Genomic DNA, 18,743 nt, shown 5'->3' with positions numbered 1-18,743 from the left:
TGAGAAAACGGAAGTGGCAATGTAGGAAGCTTGTGGGGAGAGTTTCCAGACAATTCCAGTCCCCAGTAAGCATATTTGTTTCCATAGACAAAGACAACATTAGCAACAAAATTTGCTTAATATCAATTTGACTAAATACCTTCCCCTTAACTATTCAGGGCTCCAAACATTCTTATTTTGTACCTGTGGTATAAACGATGTTTTGGATGTCTCACCACATATACTTTCCCCCATTTTCTAAGAAAGATGTGGCAGACAGAAAGTGAATAGTCTAAGGGACTGTATTCCTAGCTTTTGTATTTCAGAAATCTAGACTTCACTCGGCTTTGTTCATTGGTTTACCTGAGGTGGAAGGACAGGGCAGATGGAGCAAAGGTAAAGGATGAAGATAAATGAGTGAGGTTTTTGGTTTAGAACACCCCTGCCTTAACTGAACATCGGTCCTTTAGCAGGAACCTATTCCTCTTCCACAGCACATGCAGCTTAAGCATGAATGCTGGTGAAGCAATGAGAGAAGACGGCGGCACCTGGCAGGCCAGCCAGACTCCCCTCACAGCACACACTTAGCCCAACATAAACCTATAATGGAATGGTTAGCCAGAAGGGCACCAAGCTGGGGGGCTCAGTCAGTTAAGTATCTGTCTTCGGCTCAGGTCAGGATCCAGCCCCACATTGTCATCAGGCTCCCTGCTCAGCGGGGAGCCTGCTTCTCCCTCTTTCTCTGCCCCTCTACCCCTACCCGACCCCCATCCCCACCCCCGCTCATACTCTCTCTCTCTCAAATAAATAAATAAAATCTTTTAAAAAAGAAAGAAGGGCACCAAGGGAGTATGATCCCCTGAGGTCCCAACAAAGTCCCAGGTGTGTCTTCAACTAGAAAACTCGGAAAGCATTGCTCTGACCACTTGTGGCAAATAACCTGATTTACCTCTGGAATGTTCACATATACAGTTCTCTGGGGAGAGATGGCAAAATTTACCATGATGCACAGTCAGGTATGTAGAAAATATTTATTAGGACACTGTTCATTACAGATGAAGAAAAGACCAAGTTTCTTACACAACACCATGGAGTGGCAGGGCTGGGTCAGCAGCACCTCGGGAGCCAGAATGAGGCTGGGTCCCCCATTCCCAGCCCCCAGTGGCAGCAGGGTTCTGTGGGGGCAGAAGGAAGACAGAGGGGAGACCCTGCCTGTATGAATGCATTAAGGGGTGAAAAAGCAATCCTCTCCTGAAAGCACCAAAACAGTGCAATAACTTTTTCCCTTTAAAGTAAAAATAGGTAGTTTCACCATCATACCTAAACATTGAAATGATACAAATTTTCCCCAGGAAACCACGGATCCAAACTTTGGGTTTTATACGAACAACCGGGAGCCATGCAGGTACTTGTTGAGGGGCCACAGGTTGCTCTCACCCACACTGGAGGTGCGCCTCTGGCACTGCTTGCAGCGCCGATACTTCTCACACTGGTCCAGGAGGAAGAGCTTGTCTGATGCCCTGCGGAGAGGGGAGGACGAGCAGTCACCATCAGGCGCTCCCTGAGGCCACGCCGGGGGCCGAGTTTAGAGACCAGCGCAGTAGAAGAGACGGAAAGAGAAGTCACACCTGCTCCCTGCCCTCCAGGTGCTCACCACCCACCTGCGACGGCCTACCTGCCATCCCCCCCACACACACTGCTCCCCAGAGCTCAAGCCAAGGGGGCATCTCCTGCTTCCAAACCTCTCTTTATTTGATCACAAAAACTCCTCTGTTAGCTTAAGTCGGGCAGGTGTCTGCTTTCCTCATCTTACAAATGAAAAAAGTAAGACAAAAAGATGAGCCGCCTCTCCAAAGTTAGTGTTAATTCTCAAAGCCATGACTAGATTCCCTAACGCTAGATTGTTGATCGATAGCTGGGGACAGGGGGCGCGGATCTGATACATGTCAGGAAGATGTTCTTGGTTGGATCCATCGTGGGCATCTCGGTTTCCCAGTTGCCGATCTTACACACAACCCCCTTAAATGACCATTCTGTCAGCCTTGGATGTGTTCAGATGGAAAGTCCATCTCCCTATTTCCAACTAGTTATTTCCAAGGAGAAGTCCTACCTCCCCCCCACTCCCACCGCATGCCTCCCTACCCTCCACAAAATGACAATAAAGCTAGCCTAAACGGAGGCAAAGATCGGGGCAGAGATGGCAAGTATGTAACATACAGCAGGCATTCTCCAGTCCCATCTCCGTAACAGGCTTTTCTAATACAGCACAGCAGTAGCTCCTACTGAACCCAGAATTCTCTTCTCCACCAGAGGTGCTAGGCAGCCACAACCAAAGACCTGAAGTTGGCCCTGGAAACCTCTCTGCCATGCCAGGATCTCAGGAAAGTCCACGAGGAGCAGAGGGAGTTTCTCTGCAAAGCCCTGGAGGTTCCAATCGGGAATTACCGCTCGAAAGCCTTCTCCTCCAGGTCCCGCTGCCTCTTCATTGCAGCACTGCTTTTCCAGTCCTCCTGCAAGCTCTGGTTGACTCTGTTCACCCGCTTGAGCTCAGCATTTCTGTCCGCCAAGTGCCTGGAGAGAAGAGCATGGTCTGCTTCCATTCACAATACAGGGAAGGGCAGGCACCGACCTTGGGAGCCCCATTCCCCTCATGGTAGATTAAACAGAAACATTCTGGTTTTGTTCACTGCTCTTTGAAATATACTAAAAGGCAAGAACACTGAACAAAGAAAAACACTAAAAACATCATAGCTCTCAAATAGTTTATGGGTCTAGGACCTTTCATCTTCAATCCTGGTTTAAATTAGCAGAACTGAAACCTTTTTCCAGTTAACAAATGCAGCCTTTAAAGCTATTAATTTCCTTTGAGGCTAATTTAACTAAACTGAAGAATCATCTCAAATGGATTTCCTATACTTGAGGTTTCTTTCCTTTTATTCCAGTCTCCCAGCTGTCAGTAATCAGCCCACGAGTTGCTACAGGCATGGTACAAGGCGAAGTAGACAGGAATACAAATGAATGGCTAGAGAGGGGAAAAGAAACAGAAGTGACTGGCAAAGGAAAATGAAATCAAGAAAATACTTAACATTGTGAAGAAGATTAAAAAAAGGGAGAGAGAGAGAGAGAGAGAGACTGGTGAAGGTCACAATATCAAAGAAGTGATTGCAGTGTCTCTCTCTTCAAGTACCATGCCCCAGAATTCCCAATGGTAAGTGTCTCTATTACTGGTCTCCAGATGCTCAGCCACTGCTGTTGTGAATCATCTTAAACCTGGTTCAAATTATTTATATGTGTCTATTTCTTGCCAGACTGAAACTCTTACCTTCAGTTTTCATTAAGGTCTAGAAAGGACTTCACTAAATGTGACCATTGATTTAGCCCATTCTGCAGGGCTCTGTGTTATAGGCAGCAACCGCCACTAGGTGTCAGGATGCTCTGATAAAAATCAGCAATGTACTCTGTGCTGGTTCACTTGTCCTAAAAGAGCATGGCCACATTTTCCTCTAATGAGCACTGATTCAACAATTCAGCTACTGTACAGTCATTACAAAGTTTAAATGAAATAATATACAAAAAGTGCCAATGCCTATCACACAATGGGAGCTCAATGACTGAATGGTACCTGTTACATATATCTATCTATCTATATCTCTTATAACCTTTTTTTCCTTTTCATTGTGTTTTTTTTTTTTTTAAAGATTTTATTTATTTATTTGAGAGAGAGAGAATGAGAGAGGGGGGAGGGTCAGAGGGAGAAACAGACTCCCTGCCAAGCAAGGAGCCCGATGCGGGACTCGATTCAGGGACTCCAGGATCATGACCTGAGCCGAAGGCAGTCGCTTAACCAACTGAGCCACCCAGGCGCCCCATTGTGTTTTTTAATAGTAAAAACCATATAGGGAAGCCTGGATGGCTCAGTCCGGTAAGTGCCTGACTTGGGCTCAGGTCATGATCTCAGGGTCCTGAGATGGAGCCCAGTGTCAGGCTCCGTGCTCAGCAGGGAGTCTGCTTGTCCCTCTGCACCTCCCCTTTCCCCCTGCTATACTCTCTCTCTCAAGTAAATAAATAAATAAAATCTAAAAAAAAAGAAAGTAAAAATCACATAACATAAAATTGACCATCTTAAACATTTCTAAGTGTACAGATACATAGTGTTAAGTATATTTACATTGTTGTGCAACCAATATCTAGAACTCTTTCCATCTTGCAAAACTAAAACTCTATACTCACTAAACAACTCCCCATTCCTCCCTCCCCCTAGCCCCTGGCAGTCACCATTCTACTTTGTTTCCATGAATTTGACCACTCTGAATACCTCACAGAAATGGAATCATACAATATTTGTCTTATTATGACTGGCTTATTTTACTTAGCATAATGTCATCAAGGTTCATCCATGTTGTAGCATGTCATAATTTCCTTCTTTCTGAAAGCTGAGTAATGTTCCATTGCATATGTATAACACATTTTGTTTATTCATCCCTCTGTGACAGCTTCCATTTCTTGGCTACTGAATGCTGTTATGAACATGGGAGGGCAAATATCTCAAAATCCTGCTTTCAACTCCACCAAAAAAAAAAAAACCCTACCTGAACTGATCAATGTACAGAAATCTGTTCCATTTCTATACACTAATAATGAAACAGCAGAAAGAGAAATTAAGAAAACAGACCCACTGGGGCACCTGGGTGGCTCAGTCAGTTAAGTGTCCCACTCTTGATCTCAGCTCAGGTCTTAATCTCAGTGTCATGAGTTCAAGCCCCATGCTGGGCTCCACACTGGGCATGGAGCCTACTTTAAAAAAAGAAAAAGGAAACAATCCCATTTTCAATTGCACCAAAAAGAATAAAATACCTAGGAATAAACAATGAAGGAGGTGGAAGATCTGTACTATGAAAACTATAAAACACTGATGAAAGACATTGAACACAGGGGCTCCTGGGTGGCTCAGTTGGTTAAGTGTCTGTCTTCAGCTCAGGTCATGATTTTAGGGTCCTGGGATGGACCCTGCTTAGTGGGGACCCTGCTTCTCTCTCTCCCTTTGCCCCCTCCCACTCATGCCCTCTCTCTCTCTCAAATAAATAAATAAAATCTTAAAAAAAAAGAATGAAAGAGATTGAACACAAACAAATGGAAAGATAGTCCATGCTCATGGATTGGAAAAACAAACATTGTTTAAATGTCCATGCTACCCAAATCAATCTACAGATTTAATGCAATCCCTATCAAAATACCAACAGCATTTTTCACAGAACCAGAACAAACAATGCTAAAATTTGTATGGAAACCACAAAAGACTCTGAATGGCCAAAGCAATCTGGAAAAAGAAAAACAAAGCTGGAGATGTCACAATTTTAGACTTCAAGTTATATTACAAAGATGTAGTGATCAAAACAGTACGGTACTAGCACAAGCATAGACACATAGATCAGTGAAAAAGAATACAGAGCCTAGAAATAAACCCATAACTATATGGTCAATTAATCTTTGACAAAGCAGGAAAGAATATCCAATGGGAAAAAGATAGTCTCTTCAACCAATGGTGTTGGGAAAACTGGACAACAAAATGCAAAAGAATGAAACTGGACCACTTTTGTATACCATACACAAAAATAAACTGCAAATGGATTAAAGACCTAAATGTGAGACTTGAAACCATAAAATTCTAGAAGAGAGCACAGGCAGTAATTCTCTGACATTGGCTATGACATCTTTCTAGATATATCTCCTGAGGCAAGGGAAACAAAAGCAAAATTAAACTATTGGGACTACATCAAAATAAAATATATATAAAGAACTTATACAACTCAACACCAAAAAAACAAATAATCCAAGTAAAAAAATGGGCAGAAGACATGAACAGACATTTCTCCAAAGAAGACATACAGATGGCCAACAGACACATGAAAAGATGTGTTTACAGTCATTACAAAGTTTAAATGAAATAATATACAAGCATCACTCATTATCAGGGAAATGCAAATCAAAATCACAATGAGATATCACCTCACACCTGTCAGAATGGCTAAAAGTCAAAAACACAAGAAACAACAAGTGTTGGTGAGGAGGTAGATAAAAAGGAACCCTTGTGCACTGTTGGTGGGAATGCAAACTGGTGCAGCCACTGTGGAAAACAATATGAAGGTTCCTCAAAAAATTAAAAATAGAACTACCCTACAATCCAGTAATTGCATTACTGGGTATTTACCCAAAGAAAACAAAAACACTACTTTGAAGGGATATATGCACCCCTGTGTTTACTGCAGTGTTATTACAATAGCCAAATTATGGAAACACCCCAAGTGTCCATTGATAGATGAATGGATAAAGAAGATGTGGTATATATATAGAAGATACCACATTTTCATATATATATATATATATATATATACACCCTCACAATGGATATTATTCAGCCATAAAAAAGAATGAAATCATGGCCTTTGTAACAACATGGATAGAGCTAGAGAGTATAATGCTAAGCAAAATAAGCCAGTCAGAGAAAGACAAATACCAGATGATTTCAGTCGTATGTGGAATTTAAGAAACAAAACAAATGAACAAAGAGGGGGAAAAAAAACAAAATAAACTAAGAATAGACTCTTAGCTACAGAGAACAAACAGATGGTTACCAGAGGGAGGGAGGTGGGGGATGAGTGAAATAGGTAAAGGGTATCTTGATAAGCACTGAGTAATGCATAGAATCTTGAATCACTACATTGTACACCTGAAACTAATATAACACTGTATGTTAACTACACTGAAATGACAATAAAATAAAATAAAGTAAGAACTTTTTTAGTTAAAAAAAAAAAGATCCTGCTTTCAAATCTTTTGGATATATACATAGAAGCGGAATTAGTGAATCATATGGTAATTCTATTTTTAATTTTTTGATGAATTGCCATGTTGTTTTCCACAGTGGCCGCACTATTTTACACTTCTACCAACAGTGCACAGGGTTTCTATTTCTCTACATCCTCACCAACACCTATTATTTTCTGGTTTTTTGATAGTAGCCATCCTAACCGGTATGAGGTAGTATTTTTCTCTCTCTTTTTTTTTGTTTTTGCTTTTCTTTCTCTTTCCCTTTTACAACATAATTGCATCTTAATGGTTTTGTCTACCAGTGAATAGACAGTTTTCTTCCTTTCTAATTTTTTGAATAGTCTAAAAGAAGTACTTATTAAATGTTTCATGGCGCATGTGGTATAAGAAAAATCTTTAATTATTCTTGATTTGGACATTGCACAGATATTATAATACAAGATAAATGAGAGCACATTTTATCTTTGCACTTGTGAAACCTTATGGCACTGTTCCTCAAACATATGTTTTCTTTTCATAAAGCCCTATGGGGAAGAAAAGATAGCCATCTTAACTATGTTACAGTGATATATACATTTCAAACAGTAAAAGATGTTTTCCTACATCTGCATAAATGAGTTGCAAGGGGAAGAGTGAACAGTTTGCTAACTGCTTACTTCATTCAGACTGCCATAGACTTGGCATTCCAGGATAGATATGTGATTAGAGTTAAGTTATTAAATCGTGTGATATAAACCACAGCTACATTTGCAATCTCGCCATCCTACTTGGCTACTTTTATTCACTGGAGTGGAAAATCCCTGTCTCTCAGGTTCAGATAAGCAAAATTAAATAAAACATGAACTACTTCTTGCCTGGAAGAGACAAAATCTAGTTAAATGCTAAATGGCGTCTATTCCAAACAGGACAAAGGAGGACAGCTAGTGCTGAAGAAGGCTTACCTGCGCACGTTGCAGAGTATGGAGGCCATTTGTTAGCCAGGAGCTACCTCACTCTGGTTTTGATGTGCGTTTCCCTAATGCTTAGTAATGTTGAGCACCTTTTCAAATGCTTTTTGGCTACTATTGTATTCTTTGTAAAAGGGGAGTTTTATAAGTCAGTTTAACTTAGATGCCAAGCAAGTGAGAAAATGAACTGGGGCTACGGGGGAGGTCACAAGGATTCTCACACGACTGCTGGTGGAAGCAAATTGCCATACATTTTTAGGAAGCAACCTGCTGGTATCTGGTAATATTTAAAATGTGCCATACGCTTGATCCAGCAGCTCCACTTTTAGGATTGTATCCAACAGAAACAAAAGAACCAGTATAAAGATATATATTAAAAATGTTTAATGCAAAAATCGTTGTAATAGCAAACCATCTGGAAACAGAGTGAATCTTCATCAATAGTGCAAAAGTTAAATTATAGTAATCCATGTTGTAGATATTATGCTGTCATTAAAGAATGAATTTTGTTTCTATGTACTGACCTAAAAATAAATTAATGATGCATTATTAGGTTAAAGAAAGACTGGGCTGCAGAGTAACGTATACAATCTCATAGGTCTTATTTTCATTTACAAAAGTAGAAGGAAAATATATATGTGGATATTGTTTGAATATATTTGTAAAGAGTGGGAAAAAATATAGAAGGCTGGGGGAGATTATTAACCTTTTTTTAATGTCTCCACCAATTGACTTATTTTAATGAACATGAATTGTTCTATTTTTTATAAACAAAAGCAGAAAAATTTAAAGAAAAAGAATACTTTATCAGGCCTGTTTAGATCACACTGACCCAATTATCCCCTCTGAAAGTGACCCTCTACTTGCCACAGGAGGACCTAAGATGACATCTTGAGATGGACTAGAGACGGGGAAGTTGGAAAAGAGAAGATCAGTAAGAGGGGCGCCTGGGTGGCTCAGCACATTAAGCATCTGCCTTCGGCTTAGGTCATGATCCCAGGATCCTGGGATGGAGCCCTACATTGGGCTCTTTGCTCAGCAGGGAGCCTGCTTCTCCTTCTCCCTCTGCCTCTGCCTCCCAACACCCCCCACTTGTGCTCTCTGGCTCTCTCTATCTCTCTGTCAAATAAATAAAATCTTTTTTAAAAAAGAGAGAGAAGATAAGTAAGAGAATCTGGAATAAGTAGGAAAGGATATAGAAATGGAAGAGAAGGATCTGACCCATACAGAAAAGGGGGGGTCTGTGACCAGAGCTCAACAAGAGAGATAACCAAGACCACAGTTCGTATTTGTTCAGAGCTCTGCAGTTTCCAAAAGTGTTCTCAAATACATACTCTCACATCCTTCTCAGAGTAAGGATAGGTAGGGGGGTATGTTATCCTTACTTTTCATGTGAGGGAAATGAGGGCTCAAAGACCCCACGTGTGTTTTGGCCCAGGTCATACAGCTTGGGAATGACAGAGTTTAACATCACTCATCATCAGAGAAATGAAAATCAAAACCACAATGAGATATCACTTTACACCAGTTAGAATGACTAAAATCAAAATGACAAGAAACAAGTGTTGGCGAGGATGTGGATAAAAAGGAACCCTTTGTGCAGTGGAGGTGAGAATGGAAATTTGTGCAGCCACTATGGAAAAAGTATGGAGGTTCCTCGAAAAATTAAAAATAGAACTACCATATGATCCAATAATTCTACCTTTGGGTATTTACCCAAAGAAAATGAAAACACTAATTCAAAAAGATATCTGCACCGCTACATTTATTGCAGCACTGTTTACAATAGCCAAGATATGGAAGCAATCTAAGTATCTATCAATAGACAAATGGATAAGAAAAACGTAGTATATATATATATCCATATGTATATATATACACACAAACATATACACACACACACACGCACATGCATGCACACCATGGAATATTACAGTGCCATAAAAAAGGACGAAATCGTGTCATTTGAGACATGGATGGACCTAAAGGGTTTTATGCTAAGTGAAATAATAAGTCAGACTGAGAAAGACAAATACCACATGAATCTTAAAAAAAACAAATAAACAAACAAAAAGCAGAATCAACAGAGAACAAACTGAAAGGTTGCCAGAAGGGAGGGGCATGGAGGGTCAGGGAAAATGGGTGAAGGGGAGTGGGACATATAGGCTTCCAGTTATGGAACGAATAAGTCATGGCAATAAAAGGCACAGCATAAGGAATACGGTCAATGATACTGTAAGAGCAATGTAACAGGACAGATGGTCGCTACACTTGTGGTGAACATAGTATAATGTATAAACTCATCAAATCAAAAAGAAAGAAAGAAACAGGGTGCCTGGTGTTTGAATTTAAAGATATTTGCACTGATATAGCATCCAGTCCTGCCCTGCCCACCCTGCCACCTTCACCACCCCCTCACTGGCCATGATAAGTACCGCTCACTACATCAACAGTTCTTTGAAGGAAGGGGGCTTATTGGAAGTTGAGAAGGAGCTCAAGTTTCATGTCGGTGTCTAATTGAGGGGCACCTGGGTGACTCAGCCAGTTAAGTGTCTGCCTTCAGTTCAGGTCATGATCCCAGTGTCCTGGGTGCGAGCCCTGCATCGGGCTCCCTGCTCAGCGGGAAGCCTGCTTCTCCCTCTCCCTCTGCCACCCCGCTCCCCCCCACCCCGGCTTGTACCACAACAGCACAGTTGTGGCTCACACTGTATTTCCAATGGATAGTATGGATCTGGACACCTCTTTAAGAAGTTGTACTGTAAAGGGAAGGAGAAATATGGAGAGGTAACTGGAGGGAGAGGTAGGATCAGGTCTGGTCAGTTGGTTTTTTTTTTAATCAATAACTTTTCTTCATAGGGTGAACTGTAAGGACAAAATAAGATGAAGGATTTGATAAGCTTAGAACAATATTTTGCACACAGTTACTCCTCACTGTGCTCACTATTATTATTGCTTCTGTGCTGTTGTAGGAGAAAGAGAGAAAATGGGAAGTTGGAGAGGGGAGCAAGAGAGGAGGAGAGGAGGAGGAGGAAGAAAGATCTGGGGTCTCTTACTCTTTTTGTGTCCTCCGAAGCATCTGTAAGTCCCGCTTCTGTTCCACCAGCTGCTGCAGGATGGTTCTCCTCTTGTGGCTGGCAGCGGCCTCCAGCTGGTGCTTCATGTAATTCTGTTCTCGCTTGCGCTTTTCCACCATCAGCTCACCCTCATCCTTACCAAAGATGGGCTCACAAGAGTCTGGCTCAAACATGGGCAGTTGCAGGGGTTTGTTCTTCATCTGAAAGAGGGACACACATCGTGCAGACCAGAATTCTAGCAGGCAATAAACTATGCACGACACCACAGCACAGTAAAACACCAATCCCTTCGAGGAAAGAACAGGGCCCCCAAACCGCCAAATGGGTAACACATAAGGCTACTCATGACAGTTCTTATACATATTTTTAGAATGCTAATGAAGCACTGCATAATTTTAAAAATAAAAAAATGCGCTTACCTGCGCATCCAAAGCTCTCTTATAACACTGTGTTTCTTCCATCTTATCTTTTATATACTGGGCTCTTTGTGCAGCAAGTCTGGCAGTTAAGAATAAGAGAAGAGGAGGGCACAGTGTGTTACTGTCTCTGGTAATAGAGACTAACATCACTAAAACCTATTTCCTAAGCATCAATAGGAGTGAGAGACTGGTAAATAAAAAGTGATACTTCCTCTAGAGCTTTCATTTTAATGGAAGGAGCAAAGAAATGAAGAAAGGAGTAACAGATCCATAGGCTAGTGGACAATGTGTTGAATACAGGACAGACAGGACAGATGTGAGCAAGGGATTGACCATTTTGTCCAAATTCACTACAACTAAAACAGGTACTCCTCCACCCCTCGTGTTTTAAAAAAAAAATCTAGACAGGAAAGCAGGAAGTGTCTATTCATTCTATAAAATGATTCACCATAAGATTCCTTTTTAAGAAAAGTGATCTTTCCTATTATAAATTATGATTCTGCTATTTGCAACCCACAGGAAACCCACATGATCCATAAAGCAAGTATAATGGAACATATATATTTTATAGAAAAATAATCTTTTGGTCACAAAAACTAGCTTACTATTTGTTTTAGGAGTCTCTCTCCCACTACAGTAGCCTCTTTAATTGCTCTCCTGACCTCAGTAGTAGAAGTGTGACCCCCTTAGGCATGTTTGAACTCTGACCCTATCCCAGGCCTCAGACAACCCAAGCAAGACCAATCAGATTCTCATTCCTGAAAATTTGTAATTGAGACTAACATTCATCCAAGTTTGAGCTGGAAAAAAGATGATGTCAACCAAGGAGCTGTGGGTGTGAGCAGAAGGAAAGCATTTCTTACATGACTTTTTAGTCCCTGGTTCTAGTCCTCTTAGTCCCCCATACACTCCTGCCCCTGGCTTCCGTGGGACACCCCTACTTACAACAAAACCCCAGCTTTGCTTTGAGATCAACTGGGAATAGCTGAGAATGCTGCTTGTTCAAGACAAGTCCCTTCCTCCATCTGCCAGTATTAGTGATCACAAAACAATACAAAGTGATACTCTATCATTAATTATAGATTGCTAATCATTACTCTAATGGTCATAATAATAACAGCTTTTTCATTTTTCTAATGAAATGTCATGCTGTGGTACTGGTGGCTAGCTGGGTTGGTTTGCTCAGTCGGTTACAGCTGTGCTAATCAATCCCACATGGAAATAAGTTTCACATGAAAATTCTGAACCCATTTTTCAGGGCCTGCCAGCTAGACTCACTCCTCTGTGAGTTGCACTTGTTCTAGGCGGTCCATCAACTCTCTGTTTTGTCTTTGCTTTATTTCCTTTTCCCATCTGTTATCCATTTGTTTCAGGAGACTTTGGGAATATTCTTCTTGTTTAAAAGCATTAATCTCAGGACTGAGTGGCCGTTTATCAAACAGGAAAGATTTCTGGAAGGAAGAAGAAGCAATGCATTTTACTTTAAAATACCAAAAAGAACAAAGAATAAAAGTGGTAATCCAGAACACTAAAATCAATTATTAATTTATAGTATTTGCCCAGTCCTCAACACACTGACCAGCTAGTGTTGAGACAACCCACGGAATAATGGGAGTGTGCTCAAGGATGAATCTGAGCAGAACAGACAAAACCCCATATCTGAGAGAAAGATGAAAAAGAATGTCATGGAGGAGGTCCTGAGCTAGCACCACACACAGATGGAAGGAAGGAGTTCTGAGTGAGTGCAAAAGCATGAGCAAGGACTGAGCAGGTGTGGGAAGAGGGAGAACTGAATACCCACTCTGGGCCTGGCCATTCTAGACACAGACAGAGATCCGCAGAGAGCCTGGTTCATGGAGCCTGCCTTCTGGTACAGGAGACAGGGAACAAGTGAACATACATCAGATAATTTAAGGTAGTGATTAAGTGCTATGAAGTCTTTATCGTAGCAAATGGGTGGGAACAGAGCTAAAGTGGTTGGTTATTAGGGAAGGCTTTTTTTTTTTTTTTTTTTTTATTTATTTGACAGAGAGAGACACAGCGAGAGAGGGAACACAAGCAGGGGGAGTGGGAGAGGGAGAAGCAGGCTTCCCGCGGAGCAGGGAGCCCGATGTGGGGCTCGATCCCAGGACCCTGGGATCATGACCTGAGCCGAAGGCAGACGCTCAACGACTGAGCCACCCAGGCGCCCCTAGGGAAGGCTTTTCAGTAAAGTTGACTGAATCACCTCTGCTGCAAATATCAGGTAATCTGTGTCCCATACAGAAGGAACAGAAAGTGCAGAGGCACTAAATGAAAACAAGTTAGGCATGTTTAATGAGCAGAAAGAAGGTCTACATGGCTGAAGCACAATGAGCAAGGGGAAAGTAGCAGGTAAGCTCAAAGAGGAAGGCAGGGCCATATAGACCTCATAGGTCAAGATAAGAGTTTAGATTTTACTTTAACTCAGTGGGAGACCATTAGAAGTTTTAGATTTTTTTTTTTAAGATTTTATTTATTTATTTGACAGAGAGAGAGAGAGACAGCAAGAGAGGGAACACAAGCAGGGGGAGTGTGAGGGAGAAGCAGGCTCCCCGCCGAGCAGGGAGCCCGATGCAGGGCTCGATCCCAGGACCCTGGGATCATGAGCTGAGCCGAAGGCAGACACTTAACGACTAAGCCACTCAGGCGCCCCCCATTACAGGTTTTAAACAGGAGAATGATAGGGCACCTGGGTGGCTCAGTCAGTTAAACAGGAGAATGATATGTTTGGGTTAAGTTTTAAAAGACCACTTGACTGCGATGTGGAGAATAGACTGTAAAGAGGAAGAAGGCAAGCAGCAAACCTAATTAGGGAAGTATTTCAGAAGCTGAGCTTTATAATATGGTTTGTACTAGGGTGGTAGCATTGAAGATGAAGGGATGTGAAAAGATTGGGTACATTTGCGCGGTAAAGGCAACTGTGCTTGAGGATGGTTGGATGGGGGAGACAGAGGAGGAGCAATCTGGGATCACTCCTTGGTTTGGGTTTGTGCAACTGTCTGCCTGGTGATGCCACTTACTGAAATGGGGAGGCTAAGAGAAGAACAGGTGAGGAGAGGGATCAAAAGTTCTGTTTTGGTCTTTTTAAGATATCTGCAGATATATCAAAGAGGATACACAAAGTAGGCAGTAATAAACATAGTCTGGAACTTTTATGTAAGAAGAGAAAAGAATCAGGCCTAAATCTCAAAAGTATCATGTCTCCTTCCTCCCTCCCTGCCACCCTTCCCTGGAAGGTTCTCCTTCCATTCCCTCCTTTACCTAACTGGTGTATACAAGGAAGTCTCCCCAGATCTCTGGTCTGGTCAAGTGACTCTTTGCTCACACACTGCCCTCTTCAAAGATTTATCATAACATTCATTATACCACACTCAGGATTTTAAACCTGTCTCCTCCAGTAGCCTAAGACCTCTTTCAAGAGGGACCTTGCCTTATTCATCTTTGTATTCCTAGCCACGAACACGGTGGCCAGCACATAGGATTTCAATAGATGTTTGGTGATAAATAAAGAAAGTGTATTTTATTAGAGTTATGTCCAGAGTGTCAGACCACCTAGATAGTGGTGTGAAGGGAGAAAGGTTCAGGCAAATTAAAGGTAGGCACACAGTGACTGAAAACATTAAATCCGTGGTGAAGCAGATGGCTCACCTCTATCTAAGCAGCTGGGCTGTTCAAACTTCAATGCACCTACAAGTCTCAGGAGGATCTTATTCAAGTGTAGATTCCCACTCTGGAGGGATGGGGCCCTAGATTCTGCCTTTCCAGCAAGTTCCCAGGTAATGCTGGCTCTGCAGATCTGTGGTTCCTGGGGCATTACTTTAGTACACTGCCCCCCACCACCCACCCCAGGGCCTGGCTGAGAGTTACTATCATTAACAAGTGCCACAACCCACATTTCACCTCTTAAACAATGGCACAGCCTGCAGTACAGAGAATGGATCCATATATTCACAGATGGGGCAGGTATTGGCAATAGAAATTTTGGAAAGACTCACATAAAATTCAGGTTTCTCATTCTTGTGGATTCTTATAGCTTCAGCAACTCCAAGATTGTAGGCAGCATTTTTCTGATTTTGTTCTCTATTAGCCAGACTTCTCATCTTTGAAAAAAAGATCACATATTGACATAGAGCCTTTAAAATTTTAATTCTATTACATTATAATAATCCAACCAAGGTAGAAACTTGCCTTTTGGAGGCAATGGTACTCTCTGATGTCTTCATAGATTTATAAAAGTGGGTTGGGGAAGGTTTTTTTATTTCCTGTTTTGGAGCTTTAGGCAGCACCTCTATGGTAATCGTAAGAGGCAATGGAAGATTTCATAAGTAGTTACCCGATATCACAAATGCAAGAAAGAGCAGTGGGGTCAATTATTGGAGACCACAGAAATCTGGATAGAGCAAATGTGAACATGCCATTCTCTCTTTGCTTGCTTAGATAGGTCATGAATTTAAAGGGAAAAGCCTTGATTATATCTTATTAGAAAGCACAAATAAAACCACATAAATCCAGGAATTCTACCTTTAAAATACAATCCTTGGGGGTGGGGGAGAGGGAGAAATCAGCGACAGGTGCAAACATTCAGCTGCTTGGATGTTCATCCCAGTGTTGCTCATTATTAGTGAAAACTGGATACAACCTAAGTTTTAATCCAGCAGTAAGTAAATGATTAAATATGTTACAGTACAGACATATTTAAGGGTTTTTTTATTTGTTTGTTTGTTTGTTCGTTTGTTTGTTTTTAAGTAGGCTCCATGCCCAGCTTGGAGCCCAATATGGGGCTTGAACTCACAACGCTGAGATCAAGACCTGAGCTGAAATCAAGAGTCAGACACTCAATCAACTGAGCCACCCAGGTGCCTAATGGAGCGTTTTAAATGGCACTTTATAATCATGTTCTACTGTCCCATGTTAAGCACTCTTTAATCGAGGTATTGAACTACCTGGTGTTTTAAGAGAGCCTCTTGATCCTTCAGGATTTCATACTGCTGAATGAGTCGCTCATCTTCTATCTCTCTCCTCTTCCTCTCCTCACTGTAGTACAATGGGGAATTGCGCTGTGCTCGTTGCAAACACACATAACACATTTCCTACAATACCAGGTTTGAAGACAAATTATTGCCTTTTACTTTTTTCCTTCACAATCCCTTCACAAGCTCTCCAAAGATTATGTCAAGCAACATACTTTATAAAAGGATGTATTAATGACAATTAGCAAAATGAGATTTGTAGAGTGGGCCCCACAAATATTCAAGAGGATTTGCTGAACTCTCATTTGATCAGAAGTATTTGTAGCAACTGAAAATTAGAAAGATATCCCAACCCTACTTCTGTTAACCCTAACAGATTTTGACTAGTAGATAGATTTATCACAGTCCAATTTTGGGTCCTGAGTACATAAGCCATATCTATACAATGAAAAAAGAGCAATTCCCATAACTCTCATTGAGAAACAGAAGTCAGAGGAAGATTCTGATTGGATTTTGTTTGTTTGAAGACACTGTACCTGTCCTGCCTTATTATGATCCTGGCAAGTGGGGACTGGAGAAAGTTTAGGCTTCATTTCACTGTCATTTTTCAAACAACCTGGAGATGATAAGCTATAAAAACAGTGCAACATTAATTAATGTTTAAACAGTCTGACATGAGCAATGATAATTTTACAGACAGGTATAAATATAAGAGAAAGAAAAATATCTTAGTGGTTTTTTTTTTCTTTCCAGAGAATCTATATGTATAGAGGTTAAGAACCCATGCTTCGTATCAAATAAACTTGGGTTTGAAATCCAGCTTTTTTGCTTACAAGCTGACTGCCATTAGGCAAGCTGGGTCATCTTGCAAAGTCTCAGTTACCAATTCTGTGAAACTAGGATAAAATTTATTCATTCTATAAAATGTTTTGTGCTTACTACATGGACTGTTTTAGGCATGGGAGATGCAGTGAAGAACAAAACATACAAAAAAAGAAAGAAATTGGGGCGCCTGGGTGGCTCAGTCATTAAGCATCTGCCTTCGGCTCAGGTCATGATCCCAGGGTCCTGGGATCGAGCCCCGCATCGGGCTCCCTGCTCAGCGGGAAGCCTGCTCTCCCTCTTCCACTCCCCCTGCTTGTGTTCCCTCTCTCGCTGTGTCTCTCTCTATCAAATAAATAAATAAAATCTTTAAAAAAAAAAAGAAAGAAAGAAAAAGAAATCCTGGTCCTAATGAAATTAACATTCTGATAGGATCTGACAGCCAGTTAATAAACAAGATAAATGAATGAATTCAGTAGTATGTGTGATGGTGATAAATGCCTTACAGTGCTGGAGGGATGGAGTATTAAACCATAAGCAGAATGCCCAGGAAAGTTCCACCAAGAAGGTGACATTTGAATAAGGTGAGGGAGAAATAATAATCAGATTATCTGATGGGAAGAGTGAATGAGTGCAAAGTCCTTGATGTGGGACTGTGCCTGTGCTCAATGTGGCCAGAGGGAGATGAGATCGTGGACAAAAAGCAGGAGACAGATCAGAGATCAGGCAGGATCTTGAAGGCCATGGCAAGGATTTTGGCTTTTACCCTGGATAAGAGTGGGAATCCATCGGAGGGTACAATGTCCAGTATTAACAAAACTCTGGAGAAGATAGCACTCCCTCACATCCCTGCTACTGGGAAGATAATTGGATACAACCTTCCTGAGAATAATTGGTAACATGTATCAAAGACATGAAAAATGGGCTCATCTCTTATCTTGAAAATTTTACATTAAAGTTTTTATCCTATAGAATATTCAAATGTGTGCAGAGACTTATGTGTATCAGTATAACAGTATCATTTATAATATTTAAAAAACTAAAAATCATCTAAATATACACAAGCAGATTGGTCAGACAAAAAGTTAAATTAATGAAATGATGTGCAATTATTTATGTCCTGAGATGTTTAAAGCCATGGGGAAATGTTTACCACTTATTGTTGAGTATAACAAAGCTTCATATGATATGATCTCAGTTGTACTTAAAATGTGTGTATAGGGGGCGCCTGGGTGGCTCAGTCGTTAAGCGTCTGCCTTCGGCTCAGGTCATGATCCCAGGGTCCTGGGATCGAGTCCCACATCGGGCTCCCTGCTCGGCGGGAAGCCCGCTTCTCCCTCTCCCACTCCCCCTGCTTGTGTTCCTGCTCTCGCTGTCTCTCTCTGTCAAATAAATAAATAAAATCTTTAAAAAAAAAAAAAAAAAAATGTGTGTATAGGTTTCAAGTATAAGTACATGTATATATTGTATATGCATGAAACTGAAAAATATACACCATAATGTTAGCAGAAAGTTTCCTCTATGGGGTTATGACTGATTTTTTTGATCTCTTGCTTTTCTCATTTTTAAAAAATTTCTGTGATAAACATGTATTACTTTAGTAATCAGCACAAGAACCATTTTTTGGTCCATACCAATAGGAAGCCTTCACTAATAATCCCTAACAATTAATTACTCCCTCCT

At 41.1% G+C, this 18,743-nt stretch overlaps 1 protein-coding gene across 1 annotated transcript in view; it reads right to left on the bottom strand.

Moving 5' to 3' along the window:
* Nucleotides 1–1,003: 1,003 nt before the first annotated feature.
* The window catches only part of CCDC81 (coiled-coil domain containing 81), a 43,676-nt gene continuing 25,936 nt past the window's right edge, over nt 1,004–18,743 (bottom strand). Inside the window, exons 8-15 of the mRNA XM_036082145.2 lie at nt 16,775–16,868; nt 16,212–16,358; nt 15,264–15,368; nt 12,526–12,698; nt 11,248–11,326; nt 10,808–11,028; nt 2,425–2,550; nt 1,004–1,499 (exon numbers count right to left, since the gene is read on the bottom strand). Of these exons, the coding sequence (XP_035938038.1) occupies nt 1,358–1,499; nt 2,425–2,550; nt 10,808–11,028; nt 11,248–11,326; nt 12,526–12,698; nt 15,264–15,368; nt 16,212–16,358; nt 16,775–16,868 (1,087 nt within the window). The 3' untranslated portion in view covers nt 1,004–1,357. The remainder of the gene's footprint in view (nt 1,500–2,424; nt 2,551–10,807; nt 11,029–11,247; nt 11,327–12,525; nt 12,699–15,263; nt 15,369–16,211; nt 16,359–16,774; nt 16,869–18,743) is intronic.

This window comes from Halichoerus grypus, chromosome 11 (genome assembly GCF_964656455.1).
Source record: "Halichoerus grypus chromosome 11, mHalGry1.hap1.1, whole genome shotgun sequence".
Taxonomy (NCBI): Eukaryota; Metazoa; Chordata; class Mammalia; order Carnivora; family Phocidae; genus Halichoerus; species Halichoerus grypus.
This window is presented reverse-complemented; position numbering and strand designations above follow the sequence as displayed.